The following is a 26,629-nucleotide window of genomic DNA, read 5'->3' on the forward strand; positions in this document are numbered from 1 at the left end:
TCAAGGCAGATAACAATGAAAATAATTGGAATTAAGATGTATTTCTTTACTCGTCTTCTTTCCTTTTTCGTTTTATTTATTTATTTTCTCATAGTCTTTGTAATTTTATTCTAAAAAAGAAAATTTAATTAAAGTGTTTGTTTATTTACTTGTTAATATGGTAAAAATGAGTTCATTTTATATTGTTAATTGATGATAACGTAGATTATATAAACTTGATATTCATCACTTTTTAAAATAATTTTTCATTTTCCATCATTGAAAATAAAATATGAATCGATATGAGTGATAAAATGAGATTAAATCTTATAATTATAGGTTTAATAATAAATTTTTAGTGTCTGCATTATTTATTAAATTTATTAATATTAATATTCAAAGTTTACAGAAACTTTACTTATTTAGTTTTTTTCTTAAATGTACTTATTTTACGAGTAGAAGAAAAATCCATTTAATAAAAATTATTCAATTTTTTTAATAATTTTCATTATAATCTTGATTTATGAATCATTTATATTAATATTTATAAAAGATATTAAATATATAAACAATCACAATAACTCTTAATATTTTACAATATACGATTTAATATAACTTATACCAACCTAATATTTATCATCAAATAATTAGTCCAGCCCACTTTTATAACTTTTCAAGTATGTATATTCATTAATGTTTTTTCTTAAACCAAGTTAACGCATTATATTAAACTTCATTGCATTATATTTCTTTATAAAAATTAAGTATTTTAATTCAATCATTTTTTTTCAATTTTTTTTCAATTTTTTTTCTTTTTAAAATGTTAAGTAACCAAAACTTAATTGACCATATTAGAATTTGTAAAATATACCTTCAATAATTAAATGAATGCTAAAACAATTTACAGAATAAAATATAAAAAAGTATTTATTTTTATTATTGATAATTGTTGTTTTGTTCAGTGAAAGAATTGATATTACAATTTTTATACATATTTTTTCAAAATTTTTAAATTAATCTCATATTTTTTAAATATTAGTCAGCGAGTTGAATTCACAATTAAAATTAATTTTAAGTATAAGTTGTACCCTCAAAAATTGAGTATTATAGGCAGTGGAGTGTTTTAAAATTTTCTCTGCCTTCTTTTTGGAAATTCTAACTTTGTACTCATCCATCGGAAGATCAGAAATCGCCTGAAGGTTTTTTGTGACGAGATTTTTATTTCTAGCCGATTGATTTCAGTTATAAGTAAGTGAATTTCTACCATTTTCCTTAAACTTTGAAGTCTTTACATGTAGAGAGTTTCTTCACTCTTTTGGGGTTTGAGTCTTTTCTAAGACTATTTGTTGATTAGTGGTACTGAGGGTATACTCTGATCAAATTGTCATGAATTGTAGGAGCAAATAGAGATCTTGAAGCCATAGGAGGAATTTTAGAGTTTTCATAATCGTCAGAGCGTCAACCAGGTAAGGGAAACTAGTTTATTTGGTTGGGATTTGATATGCATGTGATATTTGGTGTTTATATGATGATGTGATGATTGATTTGTGAACTTTAATTAAATTATGAAATTTGGTATGTTGGGTGCTTGAAAATGGTAGTGTGTTGAATTGAAAACTTATGCATGTTGGTGTGTAGTTGGTTTGCTGATGTGAAAAGTTGTTTATTGATGAATTTATGAATGTAGATTTAGTGAATATGAGTTAATGTATTTGTTAGAACTTTGGTTTGGAATAAATTAGAAGAAAGGTGAGTTTTTGGTATAAAATATGGTTTTGACAGGTAAAATTCTAAGATCAAGGTTTTGGGGAAAGTTTGTAGTTTTGGTAATTGTCTTGGGGTCATTTAGCACTTAGTTGGCCTCTTATTATACTAAAAATTTGGTGGTAAGTGTATGGTAGATCGTTTGGTAAGGAGTTGTTTGGTGGTAAGCGTATGGTAGATCGTCTGGTAAAGAGTTTTCTGGTGGTAAGCGTCTGGTAAGGAGTTGTCTGGTAGTAAGCGTCTGGTAGATCGTCCGGTAAGGAAGCGTTTGGTAGATCGTTCGATAAGGAGTTGTCCGATGGTAAGCGTCTGGTAGATTATCTGGAAAGGAGTTGTCTAGTAGTAAGCGTCTGATAGGTTATTTAGTAAGGAGTTGTCTGGTGCTAAGCATCTGTTAAATTATCTGGTAAGGAGTTGTTTGGTGGTAAGCTTCTAACAGATCATCTAGCAAAGAGTTGTCTGGTGGTAAGTGTCTGGTAAGGTGTTGTCTGGTGGTAAGTGTCTGGTAAGGTGTTGTATGAAGGTAAGGGTTTGGTAGATTGTCTGGTAAGGAGTTGTCTGGTGGTAAGCGTATGGTGGTACGAGTTGTCTGGCAATAACAAAGTTGTTGGGAACCTCAAATTCGAGGTTCTAGACATCAGTTTTGGACGTTCTTTAGGTCGTTTTGAGAGTTTTGGACACTTCTCAAGTCGTTTGTGAGGGTTTCCAAACTGTTTACCTTGCCTAGGAGGTGTGCCGAGTTACTGTGAAGAAAATTGTGTTATTGTGTGATTTTGTTTACGGTGCATATGTTTTGATAATGTTTGATGCTTTTGAAAATGGTATGAGGATGTTGTAAGAATGAAAGATAGGTGTTGTGATAAGAATCTCAAGGGGAGATTCTATGTTCAAGTAAGTTGTGGTGAATGGAGATAAGGTATCCTATTATTCTACCAACCATTCAACTCATATCGAGATGAATGAGATGGCGGAGAGAATGATATGAGGTTTTTACCCTGACCCTTTGGGTCGTAGAAGGGAATATTAACTCCATGAGAAAGTAGGTTGAGTTATCCTTATTTATTGCAGAGTACAAATACTACCATAGGTGCAAGCTTTCCGCAAAGTCTATATCAACATCAGATCCATATCAACATCAGATCCATATCATTTTGTTTAATAAATGACTCTATTAAATGAAATGTTACATAAATAATTATTTTTTTATTACAATTTTCACACAAAATAACAAATAAGATAAAAAATCAAATAAATTATAAATTTCACTTTTGACTTAAATTACTCTATAGTAATCATAATTATACATAATTTTTATAATCTATTTTGAATTCTTAACATTAGCCTAATTTAACTTCCTTATGTAAAAGTTTATTTAAGATTTTGTTTAAATTATTAAAACAAAAAGTGGCTTATATCTTTAGCCAAGTAGTTGAAGGTTGAAATAGTAATTCCTCTTTAAATATAAAATAAACCAGAAAGTAATATTGTGCAGCTCAAGGTTCCTAACCTTGTTCCTCAATATTTTTAGCAATGAATTTTTCATATAAAAGAAATGATTGAACATTCAACTCATCAAGATTTTTATGTGACATTTTGTGATCTAGAAAAAAAGTTAACAATTTAAGACTCTTGTGTATACTATGACATATAAAAATACTTTTTTTTAAATATTGTTTCTGCTGAAATGGGACGAAAGTCTCCATCGAACGTCCTCTTGTCGCATCCGAGCGTCCTCCTTCTCCTATATTTAGCCAACCGAACACAGAATGGGGGGCGATCTGCTGAAGACACTCTGTCGCTTAAGTCACTCTGTAGGCCTTTTATAATTTAGTAGTGAGTAAAAATGTGTCTTTAACTTGAATCCTAAACCCTTATTTATAGAGTTTAAAGGAATCTGACCAATTAATTTACCTCTTAATGGTCATTAATGCAAACCTTAACTGTTTAACAGTAGTCGTTATCACATTTATTTGTGCATTAACTCTGCTCAACGGTTGTCGAGACCAAACAGCTGAAAGGCTCTTTCCTGCACGTTGATCGTTCAGTTCCTTAGGGTCGTATGTCATCCTAACTGATCGATAGTGTATGAGCCTAAAGTAACATAGAGGCTCTCCTGCACCTTTACCGTTCGGCGGCAATGAGCCCATAGAAACATAAGTCCCCCCAAGCCCTAGCAAAATCTTTGATATTGTGTTGGGTTTGATAGGCTGTCGTTGAAGCTATCAAATTAATACTACTTTTCAAGGCAACTTCAGATTGCCAAGTAGTATTCAAGAAGGTAGATAGGGCTAAAGTAACCCTGAGTCGTCTCCCAACGAACACGGAATTGCTTTTGAATATCTGACTCTTACGAATGCTATGCAATGCTTATGGATAAAAGTAATGTTTGGAGAATGTTTAAAGAACAAATAAGAAACTTAAAAACAGTTACGATGAAATAGGCTAATTCCACTGCTTTTCCAAGATAGATTCATCATCGGTTATTCACAGATAATTGTTCAATTGATTATTGTTTAAGTTTCAAATTAATTAAAGTACATTCTTAATTAGTTTGAGGGCGATCATACATTTAATCAAAGTAAATTCTCAATCAAATGCAAAACCTTTCTAGATTATTCACAATAAATTCAACCAAAGTACATTCTCAATCAAATTCTATTGTGTTTAATCATGTCTATTCTTAAATCTCCTAACCAAATTAAAAGCTAATCAATCAAAGTAAATTCTCAATTGATTATAGTTGAAATTATTACTAATCAATCAAAGTACATTCTCAATCGATAGTAAAAACCATTTAATCATATGAAAGTTCCTAAATTAAATCAAAGTAGATTCTCAATTTAAACCTAGAAACCCTAAAACTCATATAATTAATATGCATGTAGATTCAAACACATTATGATGCAAAAATCTTTACTTTTAACGAGATAGAGAGATGAAAGACATAGAGAGAACAACTTAAATCAATAATCAAAGTAAACAATTGCATTAACTGAACGTAACCTCAGAATCCGTCATGGAATTACAGCAGAATAGCCCTAGATGCTTAGCATTCCATGAATGGAGTTGAATACAAGATGAAAGAAAAGTGAGAGGAGTATGAGAGAATAAATTTAAGTGAAGTCCTCCTTTCTGCCTCCCTTGGGTCTCTTTATATAGGCTTGATTGGGCTTGGACTTTGAATAGTTTGTTGATAAGATATTTTTTGTTGATATTCCCAAATTAAATTCAACAACTGAATTTTATCTTTTAGATTTTCTGACTTTCCAAAATTGCACAAATATCCTGAAATTTTCTCTATCTGCACTTTAGCCCCTTCTGAATTTTCCAAATAAAATCTTATTTTGGGCCTTGAATTGCCATTTGGACCAATAAAACTTATATTCTCAGCTGCACAAATAAACATTAGAACATCCAAGAATAATTTATGCATTAAAACTCACTTTTTACGTCTCTTTATTTCCCAAAATCCAACAATTTCAATCATCACAAATTCACTTAAAATCAACCATTTGAGCACAATTATCCCATCAAAAATTTGAATTTTAAAGCATAAATGTGGGCATAAATATGCACTCATCAGTCGGCAATGAGCCCATAGAAACATAAGTCCCCCCAAGCCCTAGCAAAATCTTTGCTATTGTGTTGGGTTTGTCAAGTTATACCGATCGACACAGGATTTTACCCGAGTTTTCAAGGGTCATGACGATTCATACAATAGCATGCGTTCCTTACCGACTAAGCGGTTACACTAGGAGTTCACTTAGAGTGTTCCCTAAAATCAAGGTGAGAGTTCTCGAAGAGCGTTTCTCACCGTTCGGTTTAGATCTTAGGAGCTCACTTGGAGCGTTTCCTAAGATCAAGGTGAGAGTTCTCGAAGAGCGTTCCTCATCGGTTTAGATCTTAGGAGTTCACTTGGAGCGTTTCCTAAGATCAAGGTGAGAGTTCTCGAAGAGAGTTTCTCACCATTCGGTTTAGATCTTAGGATTTCACTTGCAGCGTTCCCTATGATCAAGGTGAGAGTTCACGAAGAGCGTTCCTCACCATTCAGTTTAGATCTTAGGAGTTCACTTGGAGCGTGCCCTAAGATCAAGGTGAGAGTTCACAAGAGCGTTCCTCACCGTTCGGTTTAGATCTTAGGAGTTCACTTGGAGTATGCCCTAAGATCAAGGTGAGAGTTCACGAAGAGCGTTCCTCACCGTTCGATTTAGATCTTAGGAGTTCACTTGAAGCGTGCCCTAAGATCAAGGTGAGGGTTCACGAAGAGCGTTCCTCACAGTTTGGTTTAGATCTTAGGAGTTCACTTGGAGCGTGCCCTAAGATCAAGGTGAGAGTTCTCGAAGAGCGTTCCTCACCGTTCGGATTAGATCTTAGTAGTTCACTTGGAGCGTACCTTAAGATCAAGGTGAGAGTTCGCGAAGAGCGTTCCTCACAGTTCGGTTTAGATCTTAGGAGTTCACTTGGAGCGTATCCTAAGATCAAGGTGAGAGTTCACGAAGAGCGTTCCTCACCGTTCGGTTTAGATCTTAGGAGTTCACTTGGAGCATGCCCTAAGATCAAGGTGAAAGTTCACGAAGAACGTTTCTCACCGTTCAGTAGACACTAGAAGTTCACTTGGAATATTCCCTAGGAAGATGCCAATGAGAGCGGTTGATAAGAGTTCTCTTTAGAGCTTAGTTCTTTTTAGAACCCTTTCTTTGAGCCGGACGGTTGATTGAAGTTCTTTTTAGAATGTTTTCCTTTGGTCGAACGGTTGACATAACTTGCTCAAAATTTCGATGGAAGTCATTTGATACTAATATTAGATTTGCAAATTACATCACACTTCTTTAAAGTGGGAAAAATCAAGTAGAAAGCTTATCTCTATTCTTGTCACGACTATGTCGTTCGGTCCTGCGTGCACGCTCGCTTGCCCTCCTTTCGCTCCCGGCCTGCCGAGGGTGAATCATTCTCTTCGTGCTGCCTTTTTTGAACTCAACGGCCCTCTCCTGCACTTCTCCCATGGTTAAAGGTGGCCGAGCAAATAGGCTATCCGCAAAGGAGCACGACCTTAAGGTTGTTGACAGGGTGCTGATGATGAACTTCTTGACAACACCCTTCACCTGTCGTGCGGTCCGGTTGAACCGGTCCATGAAGTCCCTCAGGTCTTTATCTTTTCCCTGTTTGATTTTAGTAAGCTCCATGTAGGTAAGGTCTTGCATCTTACTGGAAGCGAACTACCGTTCAAACAAGCGTCTCAAAGTCGCAAAACTTATCAATGGTCCTGGGACGAAGAGAGTGAAATCATTCCAAAGTTTCTCTTTTAACCGACAGGGAAAAAATCCTACACCAAACCCTTTCACTAGGTGTATAGATTGGCATAGCGTCAACAAATGACCTCAGGTGTTCTTCCGGGTCCCCTGATCCATCATACCTTTCCAGAACTGGGAGCACCCTTTCTGGCATTTGCTCTTCCATTACTGCAGTTGTAAAGGGATGAAGTGCCCTGGCCCGAGCGGCATGAACCGGACGGACAGGACTCCTCTGGGAACTATTTTTCCCTTTGATTAGTGTCTTCCTGATCAAAGTCTGGGAATTCCACTATGGGGTCCGAGTGGGTGCAACCGACCTTTGACTGGGCGGGGCCCTCCGCCTCGCGTCACGATCCCTACGTGCTGCATCCCGCTCGACCCTTAGAGTTTCAATTTCAGCCTGCATGGCTTCCATCCTCCTCTGCATCTCCTGCATAAACGCCATTGGGTCTTGAGTCATCCTTATGGTCTTGCTAGGGTGTCTTCGAAAATCCTCAGTCCTACGGTAGGCGCCAAAATGTTTCTGCTTAAATGAGACAAGGATCTCCGCCAAACGTCCTCCTGTCGCTGCCGAGCGTCCTCCTTCTCCTATCTTCAGCCAATCAAACACCGAATGGGAGGCGACCTGCAGAAGACACTACGACGCTCAAGTTAGAAATTTTCTTTGTAGGCCTTTTATAATTTAGGAGTAAGTAAAAATGTGTCTTTACCTTGAATCTTAAACCCTTATTTATAGAGTTTAAAGGAATCTGACCAATTAATTTACCTCTTAATGGTCATTAATGCAAACCTTAAATGTTTAACCGTAGTCGTTATCACATTTATTTGTGCATTAACTCTGCTCAACAGTTGTCAAGACCGACTAAGAGGCTCTTTCCTACACATTGATTGTTCAGTTCCTTAAAGTTGTATGTCATCCTAACCAATCAGTAGTGTATGAGCCCAAAGTAACGTGGAGACTCTCCTACACTTTTACCGTTCGATCGGCAATGAGTCCATAGTAACATATATATTAATATGATGTTAACTACTTTAAAATAATAGACCTTAAAGCCATTAAACAAAATAGTTATTTTTAATTATATGTGAATTTACTTCATCCAAACAACCACACACACACACATCACTCTTGTTTTTAAAATAATTAAAATCACATACACATCCAAATATAAAGATTTTATTGATAAGAAGAAAAAAATTATTATAAAAGATTGACATAAGTAAATTTACAAATTTATTAAAACTCAAAATAACAAAACTACCATAATAAATTTCCTTACTAAAACCACTTCCTTTAATACCCACTAGACACAACGTAAACTAGTTAATACTATAATAAGTTAACATCAGACGATAACATAAAGATTTAAAAAACAAGGAAAACACATCCAAATTAAGAATTAAAAAACTTATATAATAGTAATGATCTTTTTTTCTTTTACAATTTTCTTAGAAAAAGGGAAGATTTTTTTTTAAAATAAAAAGTTATAATAAAGTAAAGTAATTTAATGTAATTAATTAAAATATTGTGATTAAATTTAATTTTTTAGAGAGAAATAACATAATAAAATATAATTTCAGTGTAAATAAATTGTATAAAATATTGAGTATAATTGAGAATAATTTTTTTATTATTATTTTTATTGCTGTTGTTAAAAAAAATAATGAAAAATAGAAGAAAAATATAAAATTTTATACCAATATATAGAAACATTTATGAACTAAATAATTTACAATTTTATTATAATGAATTGAAAAATTATAAATTAAAAAATGGTGTAAAATCAATTAATGCACTGATAGTTAAAATTTAAGATTAATTTAAAATTGGAATTTAATTTTAATTTAATTTGGTGTGAATAAAATATTTAAATGGCTTTAACCTTAAATATAATTTTCAATGAACCTTTTAAAATTAAAATATTGGAATGAAAACTTAATCTTCATAATCAGTTAGTCAATATTTTACTATCCAACAATCTTACTCTAATGACAAACTCTTAGCTCATATATTATTATTAAAGGTAAATAGTAAGTTTAATATAATATATCAATATATTTTATTTTTAGTATAATAAAAAAAGTTACAATCGCCACACACATCTATTAAATAAAAAATTAACATTAATATACAAATTAAACTTAAAGGAATCATTAATTATTTTAAATTTACAAAACAAAAATTAAAAGATGAAAGACTCTTTTTCAAAAATAATTGAACATTATAACGAAAATTTTTCTTTTAATACAATAATTACTAAAGACTAAACATATATTACTTTTTTGTTTTAATATTATAATTTTATTTCTTATTGTATTAAAAATTAAATATCTCAATATTTTAAAATTCCTTTTAAATATTTTTGAACAGTAAAAGAAAATAATTATCATAAATAATTGGACAGATTATTAAATTAATACACTTTATATGTTACATTCATTAATACAACCCAAAAAATATTTATTTTACAAGAAATACTATATTTATTTTATTTTTCATAAATATAAAATTGAAATCATATTTTCTATTATAAAGTATTTTTTTACTTTTAAAGTCTTTTTCTCCTTTTTCTTTAAATTAAAATAAAAATAAAAAACACATATTGAGTCCAATTCTAATATATATTGCTTTGTTTATTTTATTTTTAATAAATATGTAATTTTATTTCTGTCAACTTTTTTTTAATAATTTTTTTCTTCTCATCAATAAAAATCTTACGTTTTGGTGTTTACGTGATTTTTGTTATTAAGTCTTAGGATAAAAATTTAAAAACAATTTATATATTATTGTGATGGGTTTATATTAGTTTTTATGATTATTGTTATCATAATTATCATTAATGGTAAAGTAATTTTAGATCAATGGATACAATGTTAAAATGTTGGGAAAAAATGTTGAGAGATATTATTATTATGTTAAGTTTTATGAATGTGATTATTTTTTGTGATAGGAAGATCAAACTATTCTCATTCCGAAAACGAAAGTGATGTGATTGATGTTCCTGGAAAGAAATAAAGGGTTTTACCAAACGTGTACGGTTAAAATCCAATGTGCAATACTGCCATGGTTAAAGTCCAACTTTCACTGTGTACAAGACGGCCACATAAGCAAAAATTGAAAAACATTATTAATATGGACTTGTTATTAATAATTTAGACGAAGTCACAAAAAATATCAAATAAATTGTAAAAATTAAAACCAAATTGAAGAAAATAATAAATTTTATATTAAACAAAATCAACAAAAATAGATAAAAAAAATATTTAAGCAAACAGAATAATTGTTAACAAAATATTCTCAAACTATTCTCCCCATCTTAAGTAAATAATTGTATATAAATATTTATTCAGAAAATTTCTCTAAACCAAATTGTTATAAGATTTGACACTTTCCTAAATGCAACACTAATTATGCTTTTCACTATACGATCGCCTGTCTTGGTTCATGTCAATTTATATACTTGAGCCAATGAGCAGTCATAACTCATGCAAACTAATTTCAGCCTAATTTTAAAAATTTTAAAAATTGTTAGAAAGATATTTATTTTCTTCAAAAATTAATAGAAAATGCAGAAACTAATTTGTAATGATGCTTCAATTTTTTTAATAAAAAGTTAAGCCACATGTGAAGATTTTCAAAGTAACTAGAAAAACATATACACCGTAACAAAATTCGAATTACGCTTTTATCATATATATTAAAGTTTTATCTCTATGAAACAAACCAAACTTTAGTTCACACATATATTTCAAGCATTGGGCAATACAAGTACCTAAGGTTGGTATCCTTAGTTGTCTTGCTAGAAATAGCATCTAGGCACAAAAGTAAGGGTAATAAAGCAACTGCAACATCAACTTTTTTTCATGGGGCCTAGTTTCAGTGTCTATGTTCACATCAAGCAATGTTTCTCAATGGGGGCAAGCCACGGACGTCTCTTTCTCAAACCATGTGAATGCGTTCAAACGTTGTTTCAACTCAAACTCAGACAGAGAGGTAAAAGATAATGTTGCCACCGTCAAAAGGAAAATCCATGCATGAACCGAAAAGAAGAAACAAATCCAATTCACATCTTCTATATACCAATACCCTTTCGACAAACCTTTTACCGTTGATTTTGATCGTTGAATAAAAAACACAACTTGCAATAAGCCATCCACTTTTCGAGGGCTTTATGCGGTTCTAATTCCTTCAAAATCAACACACAATTTTAAATTATCCTAAAAAGTGTAAAGAACTAAGCAGATTAAAAGAGAAAATTGACATGACGAGGATTCCAATTCAAGTTTGGTAGCATTATCATTTATTCTAAACCGATCTAAGTTAGGTAGCAAATTATTGGTTTAGATGGGTTTTTAACCAAAAATTTGCTCATTTGTTAAATACATTTTATTCATATGATAATAAATATGGTGTACAAAAAGGGCAATATTTGCTTTCACAATAATACTTTCTAATTTCTATACTTTTACAACTTAATATCCTTCAATATTCACCCACTTCACATCTTTATGATTTTGCAACTTTCTACGCTATAATGAAAATAAAAGAACAAAAATCAAAACACGTCTAACAAGTACAACTGGTATATCTGAAAGTATTATTTCGGATGAAGTTGTTCAAATAACATTAGATTGGATTTTGAACTCTTGTGGATGAAAAAATTATACATATATAAATTTTTTCTAACTTTTACGCTGATTATATCTTAAATGAAACTAGTCTTTGGTCTATTACGAGAGAATAAAAAGCAAGATAAAAATAACATTTTTAAATTGAAAGCACTTTAATGACATCGCGATGATTCGTGAGTCTTTTTAATTGGTTTATAATTGGCTTGATTCTCGTTTCTAATATTTTCTTTTCGTAGAAAAACTCACCTTACGAAAGAAAAAATGAAATTGGAAGTTAGATGTCTTTGCTGAAAACATTATGATAAATTTGACATTGAAAAGAAAAGAGTGAGAATGTAAAAAAAGACACTTATACATACACTTAAGTTCATAATTAAATACTAGAGAGGTTGTACAAGACACCAACTTCTCTAATTTGTATAGACTACTAATTTCTTTTTTTTTTTCTTTATTGTAGCTAACCTTTTTTATTTTTAAATACTTATTTATTTATATTACTCTTAACTCAATTTAATATTGTTCATTCAGTTAAGCAAGATTCAACTTAATCATGTTTTAGATTATATTTTATTTTTAATCTCTGTTTAATAAGTAGGTGTTTTGTCATTGTTGTTTTATTTTAATTTCTAATAATGTCTTGAAACAATTCACTGACCAAGAAATTGAGGATTAAGGATCAAGATCAAAAGAATGTCAATAGACTTTCTTTGTTGTCAGTATCAACCATGGTTCGACTGGATAATGTGTGACTCAAAGTGTGTTTGGATTGGAAAGAAGATTTGAGGAATAATAAATGCATAAATTTAAGAGGATAGAAAGATTATTATAGTATTTTTTGTTTTAAGGGATAAATGAAAACATCTTAAAATAAAGTTTATAAATGATTTAGTAGATATGACAAATAAAAAAGATATATATTTTAATATATTAAATTAAAATATTAATTTTTTGCCTCTATAATTAAAATGAATAAAAAATAAAATTGATTTAGGTAAATTTAATTTAGAATTAATAGAAAATATAATCTATTTAGTTAGTATAAATTTTTAGTAGGTGTAATAAATTTAAAATAAAATGTGATTAGTTGAAAAATTATTTTAATTACTGTTGAATTAAAAAAATTAATAATATTATTAGTTATGCAGGAAATCTTCAAGAACAATTCACAACCTTATTTCAAATTAAAAAGAAAAAAAAGAAATATTTTGATATTTGAGACCCTCATAAACAAGACATTCTCTCACATCTTCTTATTCATGTACGGATGCTTCCGGCCTTCACTATTGCAAAATTTCGCATCAAGTATATTAATAGCAGTGTATTTTAATGCAATAAAGTGATAACTTTTTTTCGAATTAAATAGGGTTAAATATGTTTTTGTCCCTAAACTATTGGCCGTTTCTGGTTTTCGTCCCTCTTCCAAAGTAACGTACAATTTGGTTCTCATTCTTTAGAAAAACGTTCGTTTTAGTCCTCAAAATTTTGTTTTTAGTCCTCGTTTTAGTTCTCAAAACGTTCGTTTTTTCGACTAAAACGAACGTATTTTAAAGATTGAGGACTAAATTGTACCTTACTTGAAAGAGGGACGAAAACCAGAAACGATCAATAGTTTAGGGACTAAAATCATATTTAACCCAATTAAATAACACAATTCACGCTCCAGAATTGTGATTACACCCCTTTAAATGTTACACCTGATCGTTAACCTCATTCGGGTGCGATAGCTTTTTAGATTGTTACAGACCATTTAAGAAATCGGACCTCAAACCCAATATGAAAGAGGTATTCTAGACTTTCATTTTCTTTTTTTTTTATATGCAAAACTAGTAAAAAAATATATAAATAGAAGCTTTTATTTATTTGTTTGTTACGTCAAACTTGAAAATGAGTTATAACTAGCAAGTCTGATTTATTATGGGTATTGATTGAATTTAAAAAAAATATAATTTTTTTTTATCCGGGTTAGTTTTCAACTTGGTTCACTTAAAATTTAAAACTCAGTTCATTCGAGTTGAACTCGTGATTAGTCAAGTTGGTTCACCAATTCACCTAATTTAATTTAATTATTTATTATTTTGTGTTTCAATATTATTAGTTAGCATTTTTTTTATTATATTGTAGATGAGATAAAAATAATGATTCAAGAGAAAAAAATATTATAGATTTATCTATTCAAAACTTTAATATTATAGATGGACAAGTAATACAAAAATTATCAATATTAAAAACGTATTTGTTCACTTTTTGTGCTTGTTTTTTTATTACACTTGAATGGTATGATATATTTTTTTTATTTTGAATTGTCTTTGGAGTTAGAGTGAAATTTATTTAAATTTGAATTAAAAAAATATATAATTTTTCTTATTTAAAAAAATTATAATTTTTCTTATTTAAAAAAAATTATAATTAAGTGAGCTAGTGAGTCAACCCGTTTAACCCACCAACCCGTGGTGCGTCGGGTCGGGTTCAATTTTTTTCAGCTCGCTAATAAGTGTCTAGGGTTGAGTTGGCTCATTAAGTGACCAACCCGTAGTAGGTCGAGCTGGGTCGAACAAGTTACATGTTTTGACAACTCTACGTGAAACATTGAGGTTGTTGTTTTTTTTTTCAACTCCTTTTAATGTTTGGGTATCAAGCGTATGATAGATTATTATTTTTTTTTAAAAGTTGTATAAATTCCAACCATTAATTTCGTACTCGAAAATTGAATCTCACGCCTAAAATAATAGAAAACTTGTTCACATCATATGCATTAGTTTTTGTATCCTAGATATAGTTCTCATCACTAAATTACACTCATCGACCTGTTGACATGTTGATAGTCTTTAATGATTGATATTGATATATTGATCGATCAATTGGTGGATCAACTAACTTTTTGGTATAATCGATTGAGCAGAATAAAAATTGAATTAAACTTAGTTAAATGATAATCATAAATCAATCAATTAATATTGATTAAGATATGATTAAACTATGAGTAGGTCAGAAAAAATAAAAGTTCATAACATTTATTATAAACAAAAGTTTAAGACATGATTATTGATATATACATCGTTACCTTTAATATCTTTTGATAAGTCATATATTGACTTTAATACCATAATATCTTCTACGAGTATCATTTAAGCACTTGGATGAATGAGAGACCTTAGAGACGAAACAGACAAGAGATAACAGCGGTAATGAGCCTATACTGAAACATTTGGCATTCGTCGTCCGATTAATTAAGCATTTATTTTAATCCCATGATAACCACCAAAAACATGACGAGCAATATAATAGTAGAAGATGTCAACGAGCAACATATCAAGCATCTGATCAGTCAACCTCAAGCATTTGGTTGGTCATTAGGCCTCAACCATTTAGTCTCAACCATTTAGTTAGTCGTTCGACCTCAACCTCTAAGCCTCAATTTCTTTGTTGACTTTTCAGTCTCGACATTTTGACTCGACCATTTGATCTTAACCATTCGGTTAGTCTTTCGACCTCAAACATTCCACCTCAATCTTTTGGTCTCAATTTCTCTATTGACTTTTTAGTCTTAACATTTTGACTTAGCCATTTGGACTCAACCATTCAACCTCAACCATTTAGTCGGTCATTTGACCACAACCATTCGGTCGCCCATTCACCCTCAACTAGGGATGGCAACAGGTTGGGTCGGGCACGAATAGTGCCTACCCACAACTTGATCCAAAAAAAAAAAGTTCATCCGCTATCTGAACGGATACCCGTTTAAAAAGTACCTACGAGTATTTTAAAACCACGGAGACCCACAAATATTTAAACAAATATATTTTTATAAATTATTAAAATAAAATTTAAATAAAATTACAAAAAATATATAAAAATAATATAAATTAAATTAAATATAAATTAAAATTTAATTTTAATTAAATTTAACCTTGTAAAATATAAATTAATTTTAATTTTAATTAAATTTAACTTGATAAAATATAAATTAATTTTTTTTGTGGGTAGGGGATATCTGCGGGTACATATAGTATATTACCCGCATCCGACCCGTTTATAAGCGAGTATTAAAATACCCACTACCTGCAACCCGCAAGTAGTAAATATCCGCAGATATCCATGGACGCGAATTTTTTTGTCATCCCTACCCTCAACCATTCAATCAAACATTCGTTCTCAACCTCTCAATCTCGATTTCTCCGTTGACTTTTTTATCTTGACATTTCTGCTTTACCATTCGACTTCAGCCTTTGTGTCTCGGTTTCTCTATCGACTTTTCAATTTTAACATTTTGGCTCGGTCATTTCACCTTAACCATTTGAAAGATCATTCAACCTCAACCCTTAGGTCTCGATTTCTTTGCTGATTTTTCAGTCTTGACATTTTGACTCGGTCATTCGACCCTAACTATTCGATCGATCATTCGACCTTAATCACCTGGTCCCAACCATTCAACCTTAACATTTTGGCCTCAATTTCTCTGTCGAGTCTTCAATCTTGACATTTTGGCTCAACCATTTATCCTCAATTACTCGACCTCGACTACTCGAACTCAACCATTCGGTTCCACCTTTCGACCTCAACCATTTAGCTAGTCATTCGATGGCGTCAACCATTTGATCGACCATTCTACTTCAACCATTCAGTTGCCTATTCGATCTTAACCTCTCAATCTCAATTTCTTTGTCAATTTTTTTGTCTTGACATCTTGGCTCGACCATTCGGCCTCAATCATTTGACCTCTAGGCTTCAACGTCTCAGCCTCAATTTCTTTATCAATTTTTCAGTTTTGACATTTTGACTTAACCATTTGTCATCAACCTATTAGCCTCAATTTCTTTGATAACTTTTTAGTCTTGAAATTTCGGCCTCTCATTTGGCCTTAATTATTCAATCGACCATTCGACCTCAACCATTCAACCTCAACCTCTTAGTCTTATTTTCTTTGTCGACTTTTCAATCTTGACATTTCAACTCGATCATTCAGACCTTAACCATTTGGTTGATCATTCGACCTCAACCATTTGGGCAGTCATTTAGCCTTAACCATTCGGCCTCAACCATTCAACATCAACCTTTCAGCCTCAACCATTCGGCCTCAATCATTTGGTCGGTCATTCCGTCTTAACCTTTGAGTCTCAATTTCTTTGTCGACTTTTCAGTTTTGTCATTTCGACTTCGTCATTCGACCTTTGTCACTCGGCCTCTACCAATCAATTTCATTCTCGTGGCCTCTGGTTAACTTTAACCTCTCAACCTCATCCCCTCCCAATCGAACTAAAACTTTTGGGTAAGGGCAAGTTCTAACCAAGTAACCCTTCCCAAAAGATCCATTGAGTAAGGGCGAGTTCCAACTAAAGAACCCCTTTCAATCACAAACTAACACATTCGGGTAAGAGCGAGGTCCAACCAAGAAACTACTCCCAAAAACCCTATTGAGTAAGGGTAAGCTCCAATCAATGAACCCCTCATGAAAACTTCATTAGACAAGGGTGAGTTCCAACTAAAAAACCACTTTCAATTGAACTAAAATGTTCAGCTAAGGGTGAGTTTCAACCAAGGAACCCCTCTTAAAACTCCATTAGGTAAGGACAAGTTTCAACTAAGGAACCCCTCGTGATTGTACTAAAACATTCAGCTAAGGATGAGTTCCAATCAAGGAACCCGTCTCAAAAACTCCATCGACTAAGGATGAGTTCCAACCAAGAAACCCCTCTCAATCGAATTATAACATTCGACATACACAAGCATCAAATACGTTCTTTTTTCTTTTCAAAGTCCTTTATCTCTTCGGTTTTAGATACTAAGGCTTAGGAAGCGAGTGTATTATACATATTCTTTTGGTCAATCAATCAGACCGTCTCACATGCCCATCGATCAACCAATTGATGGGTCGACTAACCGATTGATGGACCGACCAATCGATCAATAAGATTTATTGATTGCAAAATAAATGTGAGATTAACACTTAGTTAATGATGATTATAAATAAACTAACTAATGTTAATTAAGATATGATTCAATCATGATTAAACTAATAAAAAGGTAAAAGCCTATAACACCAACTATAATTAAAAGTACAATATATGATTACTGACACATACATCACTGCATCTAATAACCTTCTGATTGATTATCTATTAATTTTAACATTAAAATATTTCCTGCAAATATAATCGAAATAGTGTTAGAGAAACAGAAGATATTGGAGACCGAACGAATAAAAAACAATAGTAATGTAAGACAAAACTATTTTGGAATTGACAATAATCAACCTACCCATTCCAAAAACATCTATACTAAAATAAAATAAAATAGAAAATTAACTTTATTTTTGGAAACTTTTACTCATAGTTTAGTTCAAGTCATTAAGCTAACTAAAATGTTTTCTTCTTGAATAAAAAAATGTCTTCTCTAACATTGATAACTCAGCCGAAAATAAAACTCAAAGAAAGAAATAAAAAACTTTTACCTTTTGAGATAGCTAACCACGCATCTTTATGTTAAAACATCCCATTTTAATCTTTATTTATTTATTTTAGATTGTACAACACAGAACATAGACTAAGGAAACTAAAATTAGTATACACATGTTTTTGATATAGAAACTAAAAAAGAATCAGGTTTAATAAAAATGAAACGAGTAATTGAATTAAGTTAAACATAGAAACCAATAGCACCAGTTTTCTTACCGCACAGGTTGCGTAAAGGTAGCGCCAGTATTTTCTCCGATTGGACGAGAGGGATCAGATCAGGACAGGGTCCCCTGATATGATGATATCTACTTATTCGGGTGCAATGCAAGCATATTCTGTTCAAAATTAAATACGCTGGCGTTTTGTTCCCGTGTCAATTTCTGCAAGCACCACCACACCCTCTCTTCTCTTCTATTATCACCACCCTCTTCACACACACTCTCACTATCTTCCCTCTCTAATCTCCTCACGTAAGCCACGCATCCTTCGCCTTCTCTCTATTCTTCCACCGTAATGGCTACTGCCACTGAGAAGCTCTCCGCTCTCCAAACCGCCGTCGCCGGACTGAACGAAATCAGGTCTCGCATTCTCTAAATTTCAATCCTCTACTCTCGATTTCCTTCATTTTCGTTTCCGTTTTCGCCAGATCGGAATCTGATTCGTGTTTTGTTCCGTGCAGTGAGAACGAGAAGAGTGGATTCATCAACCTCGTCACCCGCTATCTCAGGTGAATCAATCTCCGAGATGGAGCAACTTCTTCTCCATTTGCGCTTATTTGTTGTTGATCTCAGCGAATCTTGCTTTTAAATGCGTTACAGTGGCGAGGCGCAGCATGTGGAATGGAGCAAGATCCAGACGCCTACGGACGAAGTGGTTGTGCCTTACGACACTTTGGCGCCAACTCCTGAAGGTAACGAATCCTCGCGTTTTGTTGTTTGCTTTCGTCGATTTGTAAACAGAGTTCGGTGTTGTTATATGGAACGAAATTGGTGCAGATGCTTCGGAGGTGAAGAATCTATTGGACAAGCTCGTGGTGTTGAAGCTAAATGGAGGCTTGGGAACAACTATGGGCTGCACTGGTCCTAAGTATGCCTATGCTTATATATATGTTATTCTTTGTTTTAGATACCAGCGAATGTTAGTCGAGACTTAGGATTGGGATCGTATACATGAAGTTTTGTTGATTGTTGATCTTTGGTTTATCTAAATTGATTATGATCCGAAAGACGTATTATATACGCGGTTAATGCATGTAGATGTAGGTATATGTACTGTGTATGGCGTTTTGTTTGAAATCACATCTGCTATCCTTGTGCCATCTTTTACAAAAGAAAATAAAATGGGAGCTACTTTTCAATTTGTTAAAAGTAATTCGACGGCCTGTACCAAGACGAAATTTCCGGTAGGATTATATTCTTAAATCGCCATTTCTGGCGAGCTGTATCTGTATTTAAGGGTTAATTGATCTGCAAATCAAATGCAGATCTGTCATTGAAGTTCGTGATGGGTTGACATTTCTAGATTTAATTGTCATCCAAATTGAGGTTATTCTCGAGTCCTTCGTTTACTTGGTTTTTATGTTTCCCCCACTTGTATGGACCTTCCGCTGACGAATTTATTCAACACATGATGTAGAATCTTAATTCCAAATACGGAAGCAATGTTCCTTTGCTTTTGATGAATTCATTCAACACTCATGATGACACTCAAAAGGTACTCGTTCTTTATTTCTTATTTATTCCCTTTGCCTAGTAAAATTATAATCTGAATTTGCTTGTAAACTAACAATTTTACTTTTGTAGATTATTGAAAAATACCAAAACTCAAATATTGAGATTCATACTTTTAACCAGGTCTGTAACTCTGATTTCTTGTTTTACTATACTATGGATTTTATGGACTTTGATTTTATTTTTTTTATTTTGTTGCACTATTACTAATTTATGCAGAGCCAGTATCCTCGATTGGTTTCTGAAGACTTTCTGCCATTGCCTTCCAAAGGGCGCACTGACAAGGACGGATGGTATGACTTCATTTTTCATTTTATACTCGATTATATTATTGCACCGATTTCACAATTTACATCTTTCTTCTATTTTTATTTTTCTGAATTAGAATTGCTAAAATGGTATATGGCTACATGCATAATTTAGTCGTAAATCTAAGCTGGTCCATATGCATTGGTTTGTCATTTTTACGTGCAAATTTCTTTGATGCTGAATATTTTCCATATCCCCGGTCCAATCACGTTTGCTACTTAATTGCTGAGGGCTCTGGTTGTCAACTTGTCACTGCAACTATTTTATTTAGTCAAATGTGCCTTAACACTGCTCATATTTTGATGGATTGTTTGCTTATGTTTCTGTACCCCTAACTGGTGTCATTTTTGTCTCCTAGTGTCAGACGGGTTTATTTGAAAGTAAAATATTATAAATTTTCTCTTTTTGAAAAGAAGCATAGCTGATTGCAGAAACCTACAGATAAATTCACACTGCATTGATACCAAAAAGAAGAACTAGGTTTAAAACTAATAATTGAAAACTATATATTTAAAGGTTTATCCCATAAATCCGTGTTTTCTGAAGTAACTTGTGTATCTCCTTTAAGTTTTTATCTTGTTGCCTAAATTCTAAGGAGCCATAGAAGCTTCATTTCAACAACTAATATGTAGAAATATCCTCATATAAACTTTAGCAGTTATGCGCCTTTTGAGGTTCATCCAACCGAGTCTATTTTTTCTGGTATGCATCACTTGTATCCACCACTTAAACCCCACATATCAGCCATCATGGTAAAACTTGTTCTGGATGTAATTGACTTTTCTTCCTTGGAGGAATTTTGGTACTATGTAAAGACTGTCTTTGACATTCATCAAACTTTTTTTGCCAGAGCTTGCCGTGGGTGTGATGTTTGTTACGTTAAACCCAATTAGATATTGTAGGACACAATTAGTCACCGTTTAATATATGCTAAATGTCATTTAAAATATAAAAGTAGTCATGTTTTTATGTCTTAGATCCAAGTACTACTATTTTTTGTTATCTTGAAAGTGATAACTATGATTTGTGGCTGTTTTTCAAATGGAAAGTGTTCAAGATAGCAAATTAACATTAAGCTAATTTGCAAATAGTCTGATTTGGCCTATGTGTAATTCCTACGCATAGGTACCCTCCCGGCCATGGTGATGTCTTCCCATCATTATCTAACAGTGGCAAACTTGATGCACTATTGTCCCAGGTTAATCCTGAACCTCAACTTGTTTCTAGTTGTACTGTGTTTATTTATGTTTTCATAATTATTATCATAACTTTATTTTTATTTTCCTTTTCTTCTTACAGGGTAAAGAGTATGTATTTGTAGCCAATTCGGATAACTTGGGAGCTATAGTTGACTTGCGTATCCTCATTGTTCATTGGTTCTTTCTGTTTTGTTTTTAAATATTTTGTACTACATTGCTTACTATTTATACATAAAAAGAAGTTTCTTTAGTACTATCAGTGTACTTGACTCATTGATGTAGAAATCTTACATCACTTGGTCCAGAACAAGAATGAATACTGTATGGAGGTAAGCAAAGATGGTTTTTATCTTGTAATTTTTATTTCAGACTTCGTCTTTTCATCTTTTTTCTTTCCCTTTTTTCTAATGCAGGTGACTCCCAAGACATTGGCTGATGTCAAGGGTGGCACTTTGATTTCTTACGAAGGAAGAGTTCAGGCATGTAATCTTTACTGATTTCATTTCTGTTCAACCAAAGTTTCATTTCATTATTTCTGGCTCTAGTTATAAAAAATTTCAAGTCTCTCCCTTTAAACTTGCTTCTATGTGATATATTCTTTCTGTAATTTATATCTCACTGAAATAAAAGAAAATCCATCAAGAGTTCAATTTTCATGCTCTCTTCCTCCTTTTGGTTAAATGAGAAAATTAAAAATCATTGAAATCTCAAGAACGTTGCTAATAAGTGATATTTATCTTTGATTCTTTTATGCAGCTCCTGGAAATCGCACAAGTCCCAGATGAACATGTAAGCCACTAAATCTGTCTCTTGTTCTTGATTCATCTCCCTCTTCCCAGCATAGGCAATTGTTTTAAGTAAATTTAGTTATTTTATGTAAATATAATGTTATGAAGAATAAGCGTAGTGATCAAGCATTAATGTATTGGCTTGTTTGATTTAATTATTTTGTGGTGTAAAAAATGGTTGCGAAGCCTAAGTGATTCTCTGATTCTTATGTATTGATAATTTGACTGGAGAGGTTACATCAATGCATCAAAGTTTTCAAAAAGAAAGTAATAGAAAAAAAAAGTAGAAAGCACGATTATTTAGTCATTTTCATTCAAATCTCCCAAGTTTCCACTCTGGAAAGTGTTTGAAGGATAAAGGTGAGAACCAATTTATGTTATGGAAATATACATTCGCAGCCGTTACTTTGGTACATATAAGGAGTTCATATCTTAATGCAACTGCAGTACATTTTTTTTACTTTACAAGCAGTTGATAAGAAACTGTGAACTCTAATTATGGATCTGTTACCATATTTTTTTACAAAAAATATACAAAATTAACATTGATGATATAATATTTATAAAGCTAAGTGACAATACTTGCTTTTGGCTATTCTTTTTATACAATTTATGGTAGCTGGAACATGTGGTAATTAATGATGTGAGTCTTAACTTTGATGGAGACTAGAGAAGAAATTTGCGAACTATTCCATTCAAATTTAATGCTGTCTTCAATGCAGGTCAGTGAATTCAAGTCAATTGAGAAGTTCAAAATTTTCAACACAAATAATTTGTAAGTTTCAGTGGTTAGTGGTGCCCTTATTGTTCTAGATTGTATACTCATGCATATGTTTTGACAACAATCTATAGGTGGGTGAACTTAAACGCTGTAAAAAGGCTTGTTGAATCTGATGCTCTTAAGATGGAAATTATTCCCAATCCAAAGGTTTAAATTTGTTATTTTTCAACTGATAGCCTGTCTTTCCTTCTTTAGGATGCTCTATTGTGAGCTAGTTGTTTGAGAATTGATCTTTGGTTGGGAAATTGCTGACTGACTAAACTGTGGATTTGTAGGAAGTCGATGGAATTAAAGTTCTTCAGCTGGAAACTGCAGCTGGTGCTGCCATAAGGGTACTCAGTGTTTGTTAACATATTAATGAAGTCTTTACTGTAAGTTTCTTCCAGTGCTAATATATTCACATCGTTTCTAACAGTTCTTTGACAAGGCTATTGGTATTAATGTTCCTCGATCACGGTTCCTTCCAGTGAAGGCAACTTCAGATTTACTTCTTGTCCAGGTTATAAACTGTTCCGATACATGACACACAATCTTGAATATTTGATACTTTATTTGACACAATTAGTTGTCTTTGTTTCTTCAGTCTGACCTCTACACCTTGGAAAGTGGATTTGTCATTCGGAACAAAGCTAGGGCAAATCCTGAAAACCCTTCTATTGAACTGGGACCAGAATTTAAGAAGGTTAAGATTGATATTGCTATTACTTTATGTTAGAGCGTAACCATAATACTAAATTTCTTAGTCCCCTTCACAGGTTAGCAACTTCTTGGGCCGCTTCAAGTCAATTCCTAGTATTGTTGACCTTGACAGTCTTAAAGTGGCTGGCGATGTATGGTTTGGAGCTGGAGTTATCCTCAAGGTATTTGATTAATCCTTAGTTTCTGTGCTTTAACATCGTGTTGAATTTTAATTGTGAAACTGACCTTAATATTTCAAATATATAGAACTGAATACTTATATAACTATATTAAATTTCTGCTCTCATTTGGTTAAATTTTGGATGAGAGAATTGTATACTCTTATGATTAATGCAAGAACCTTCGTAAAAGTTCCTGTCGTTATGATTTTTGTTAAACTTGTATTTTATAAGGATAAAGCTTAGATACAGTACCTTACGTGCTTTTAGATACTATTGTCCAATTAAAAGAGTTTTATCTTGGGAGTAAGTGTTTTTCTAACACGTTTATTTTGCGAATTAGCCTAGTGGAACTCCAATTTGATTGGTTAACAATCCCATAAGCATCTAAAGAATTGCATATAATTTTTAATTCTTATATTATTGTTCCGGTGTATATCCAAAAATCCCACAAGTATCTAAAGAAAGTATACATAAATTTATAATAATAAGAAACGTGTCAATACATATTATTTTGAGAAAATATTTTAGTAGATGTCTTTCTTTTTAAGAATGAAATGTTAAAATAGAAATAAATTATTCTTTAAATGCTATGTCTCTCAGTTTTTAAAATATATAGTTGTAAAAAATTATTTAGTATTATTTAATCACTCTTAATTTATATAATAATCGTAAATATTCTTAATATTTTATATATTTAAAAATGTACAACATTTCTTAAAACATAATAAAACTATAGGGGCTAATATTCAAGAAAAGAAATTATCGGAATCAACAAACAAGGGAAAGACAAACTATAGTGTCCAAACTAACCCAGGCCAATACCATTTTAGGGAGGCTCTCACTTGTTATGATTAGCAGTAACTTGTTTTGGTTTCGTCTTTTTAAAATTCCATCCTCTATGGTATTTTAGAAAAATAATAGGTTAAAATATCTTTTTGGTTCTTATTTATTTTTTTTACTCAGTTTGGTTGATTTGTTCCCTTCGACTTTTTGTCATGTCACTTTTCTTATGAATCAAATTATTTATTTGTCAGTTTAGCACTTCAACACCGTTAATCTTTGGTTGACACAACAGTGCTGTTGTGATTATGTAGCACCAAGTTAGTGTCATAAACTAGTAGAACACCAATTTGACCAAATTAATTATTAATGAATGAAAGAACCAATTCGTTTAACAGAGAATATACACTGACGGAACTGAAACTAAAAATTAAGAGGGGGGCCAAAAGAGTCATATTTATGCAAACAATATTATTTTGTTTCCTGATGTTGTTCTGTGGTGCCTTGACAGGGAAAAGTGAGTATTGTAGCAAAGCCTGATGTAAAGCTGGAAGTTCCAGACGGTGCTGTCATTGCGGACAAGGTATATATGGATTTTATTTGTGAGCATGAGGTTGTAGTTCTAATCTCTTCTAGGTCTAAAGATTCAATTGTGGTACGCAGGAAATTAACGGCCCAGAGGACCTGTGAGGAAGCTAAACAAGTTTTGAAGTGTCAGACTGTTTCGATCTTTACAGTCTTTTCTGTTATTTTCCCAAGTTTGATAGGAAAAGAAAATAAGTTGTTTTTTTTGTTGAGAGGATGTCTCGGTACGGAGCTTTGTTCGTTGTCTTGTGATTATTCTGTTTAGAAATAAGAATTTGACAAGGTTGGTTATGGATTTTTCAAATATTGTTTTAGCGTGCATGCTATTTTTACGCCAAAACATCGCTTGTTTTGCCCCCATCACATTAAACAATGAACATACTAGATTGTTTACGAAGTTTTACCAGGAACAGCGAACGCCAATCCCCTTCGGGTGTGTGGGGCTCGATCCTTCAGCATCCATCCTTTTTTTATTTTAATATTAATTAATATCGATTAATATTTTTGTGTAAATGATTGATAACACCAATATAAGACTGCTTAGAAATACTCAGTGTTTGTGGGAGTAAAATTAATAAAAATTTGATTTATAAAATTGTTTTTTATGATTTATGTATTTTATAAAAACCACTTTAAGTCAATTAACTTTTTGAATGTGAAGCCATATTTTTTTAAGTTATAAATTTGTAAATAAAACCCTTTCTGTGAAAAAAACTCTGAATGAGAAGTTAACTTGGGTTGTGGCCAGTAAGAAATGTTAGGCTATTGCTTCCTGTATTCTATTAAATTCTTCCTGTATCTTGTCATTCTGGATTTCATTTGCGGTTTTGGAATTTACTTTTTTCCTGGCGACAATCACCTCTCCTATTTCGGAACAAAATTTCAGGAAACTTTTGGGGTGGAGTGAGAAATTTGATAGGGTGCATAAAGCTTTTGCCAAAATGTTATCTCTTCCACCTCAGTTCATGCTTGGCTTTTGTGGAGGTACTTGATGATGTTGGAGAAAAACTTTTCTCAAAACCGTATTATAGTATGAAAACCGACCCAGGTATGCATTAATAGTTTAGTACTTGAATCACTGTTTAAATTGCTTGTTTCGGAATGTATTAAAATTAAAAAAGTATATTATTAATATAATTTCATCAATTCATGATAAATTGTCTAATGTTTTAAACAATAAATAAAATTCATAACAAAAAAGTTCATTTTCAACTCAAGAACAGTGTCATGATAAATGTTGTGAAAGCAGCAATTAAATAATTAAAATTCATAAACAATAAACAAAAATCTAAAGAAAAGAAACTAAATTTTGGTTCAATCAGACACATTTTAGAACAGTAGATTAGAGTGACAGATACACTTGCAAAAATCCGTTATTTAAATGTACAGAGTATGAGCTCATAAATTTGCTCCATTATGATGAAAACCACAAATTAAAAGTTTCTGCTCCACAAGATAAAATAATTGTAGAATGTTAAG

General features: G+C 32.1%; 1 protein-coding gene across 1 annotated transcript; it reads left to right on the forward strand.

The window, feature by feature from the left end:
• The first annotated feature begins 18,389 nt into the window (after positions 1-18,389).
• LOC124839252 (UTP--glucose-1-phosphate uridylyltransferase) lies at positions 18,390-25,454 on the forward strand. Its single transcript, XM_047315009.2, has 21 exons — positions 18,390-18,696; positions 18,798-18,845; positions 18,937-19,028; positions 19,114-19,204; positions 19,602-19,662; positions 19,754-19,831; positions 19,921-19,971; positions 20,068-20,141; positions 21,283-21,355; positions 21,457-21,514; positions 21,639-21,685; positions 21,770-21,835; positions 22,113-22,145; positions 22,867-22,919; positions 22,997-23,072; positions 23,201-23,257; positions 23,341-23,424; positions 23,509-23,607; positions 23,681-23,785; positions 25,077-25,148; positions 25,229-25,454. Exons 1-21 carry the CDS (start codon positions 18,632-18,634, stop codon positions 25,253-25,255), a joined length of 1,410 nt encoding a protein of 469 aa, XP_047170965.1. The 5' UTR covers positions 18,390-18,631; the 3' UTR covers positions 25,256-25,454.
• Positions 25,455-26,629: the final 1,175 nt, after the last annotated feature.

This window comes from Vigna umbellata, chromosome 1 (assembly GCF_029865625.1).
Source record: "Vigna umbellata cultivar VRB3 chromosome 1, Vumbellata_1.0, whole genome shotgun sequence".
In the NCBI taxonomy this organism is placed as follows: Eukaryota; Viridiplantae; Streptophyta; class Magnoliopsida; order Fabales; family Fabaceae; genus Vigna; species Vigna umbellata.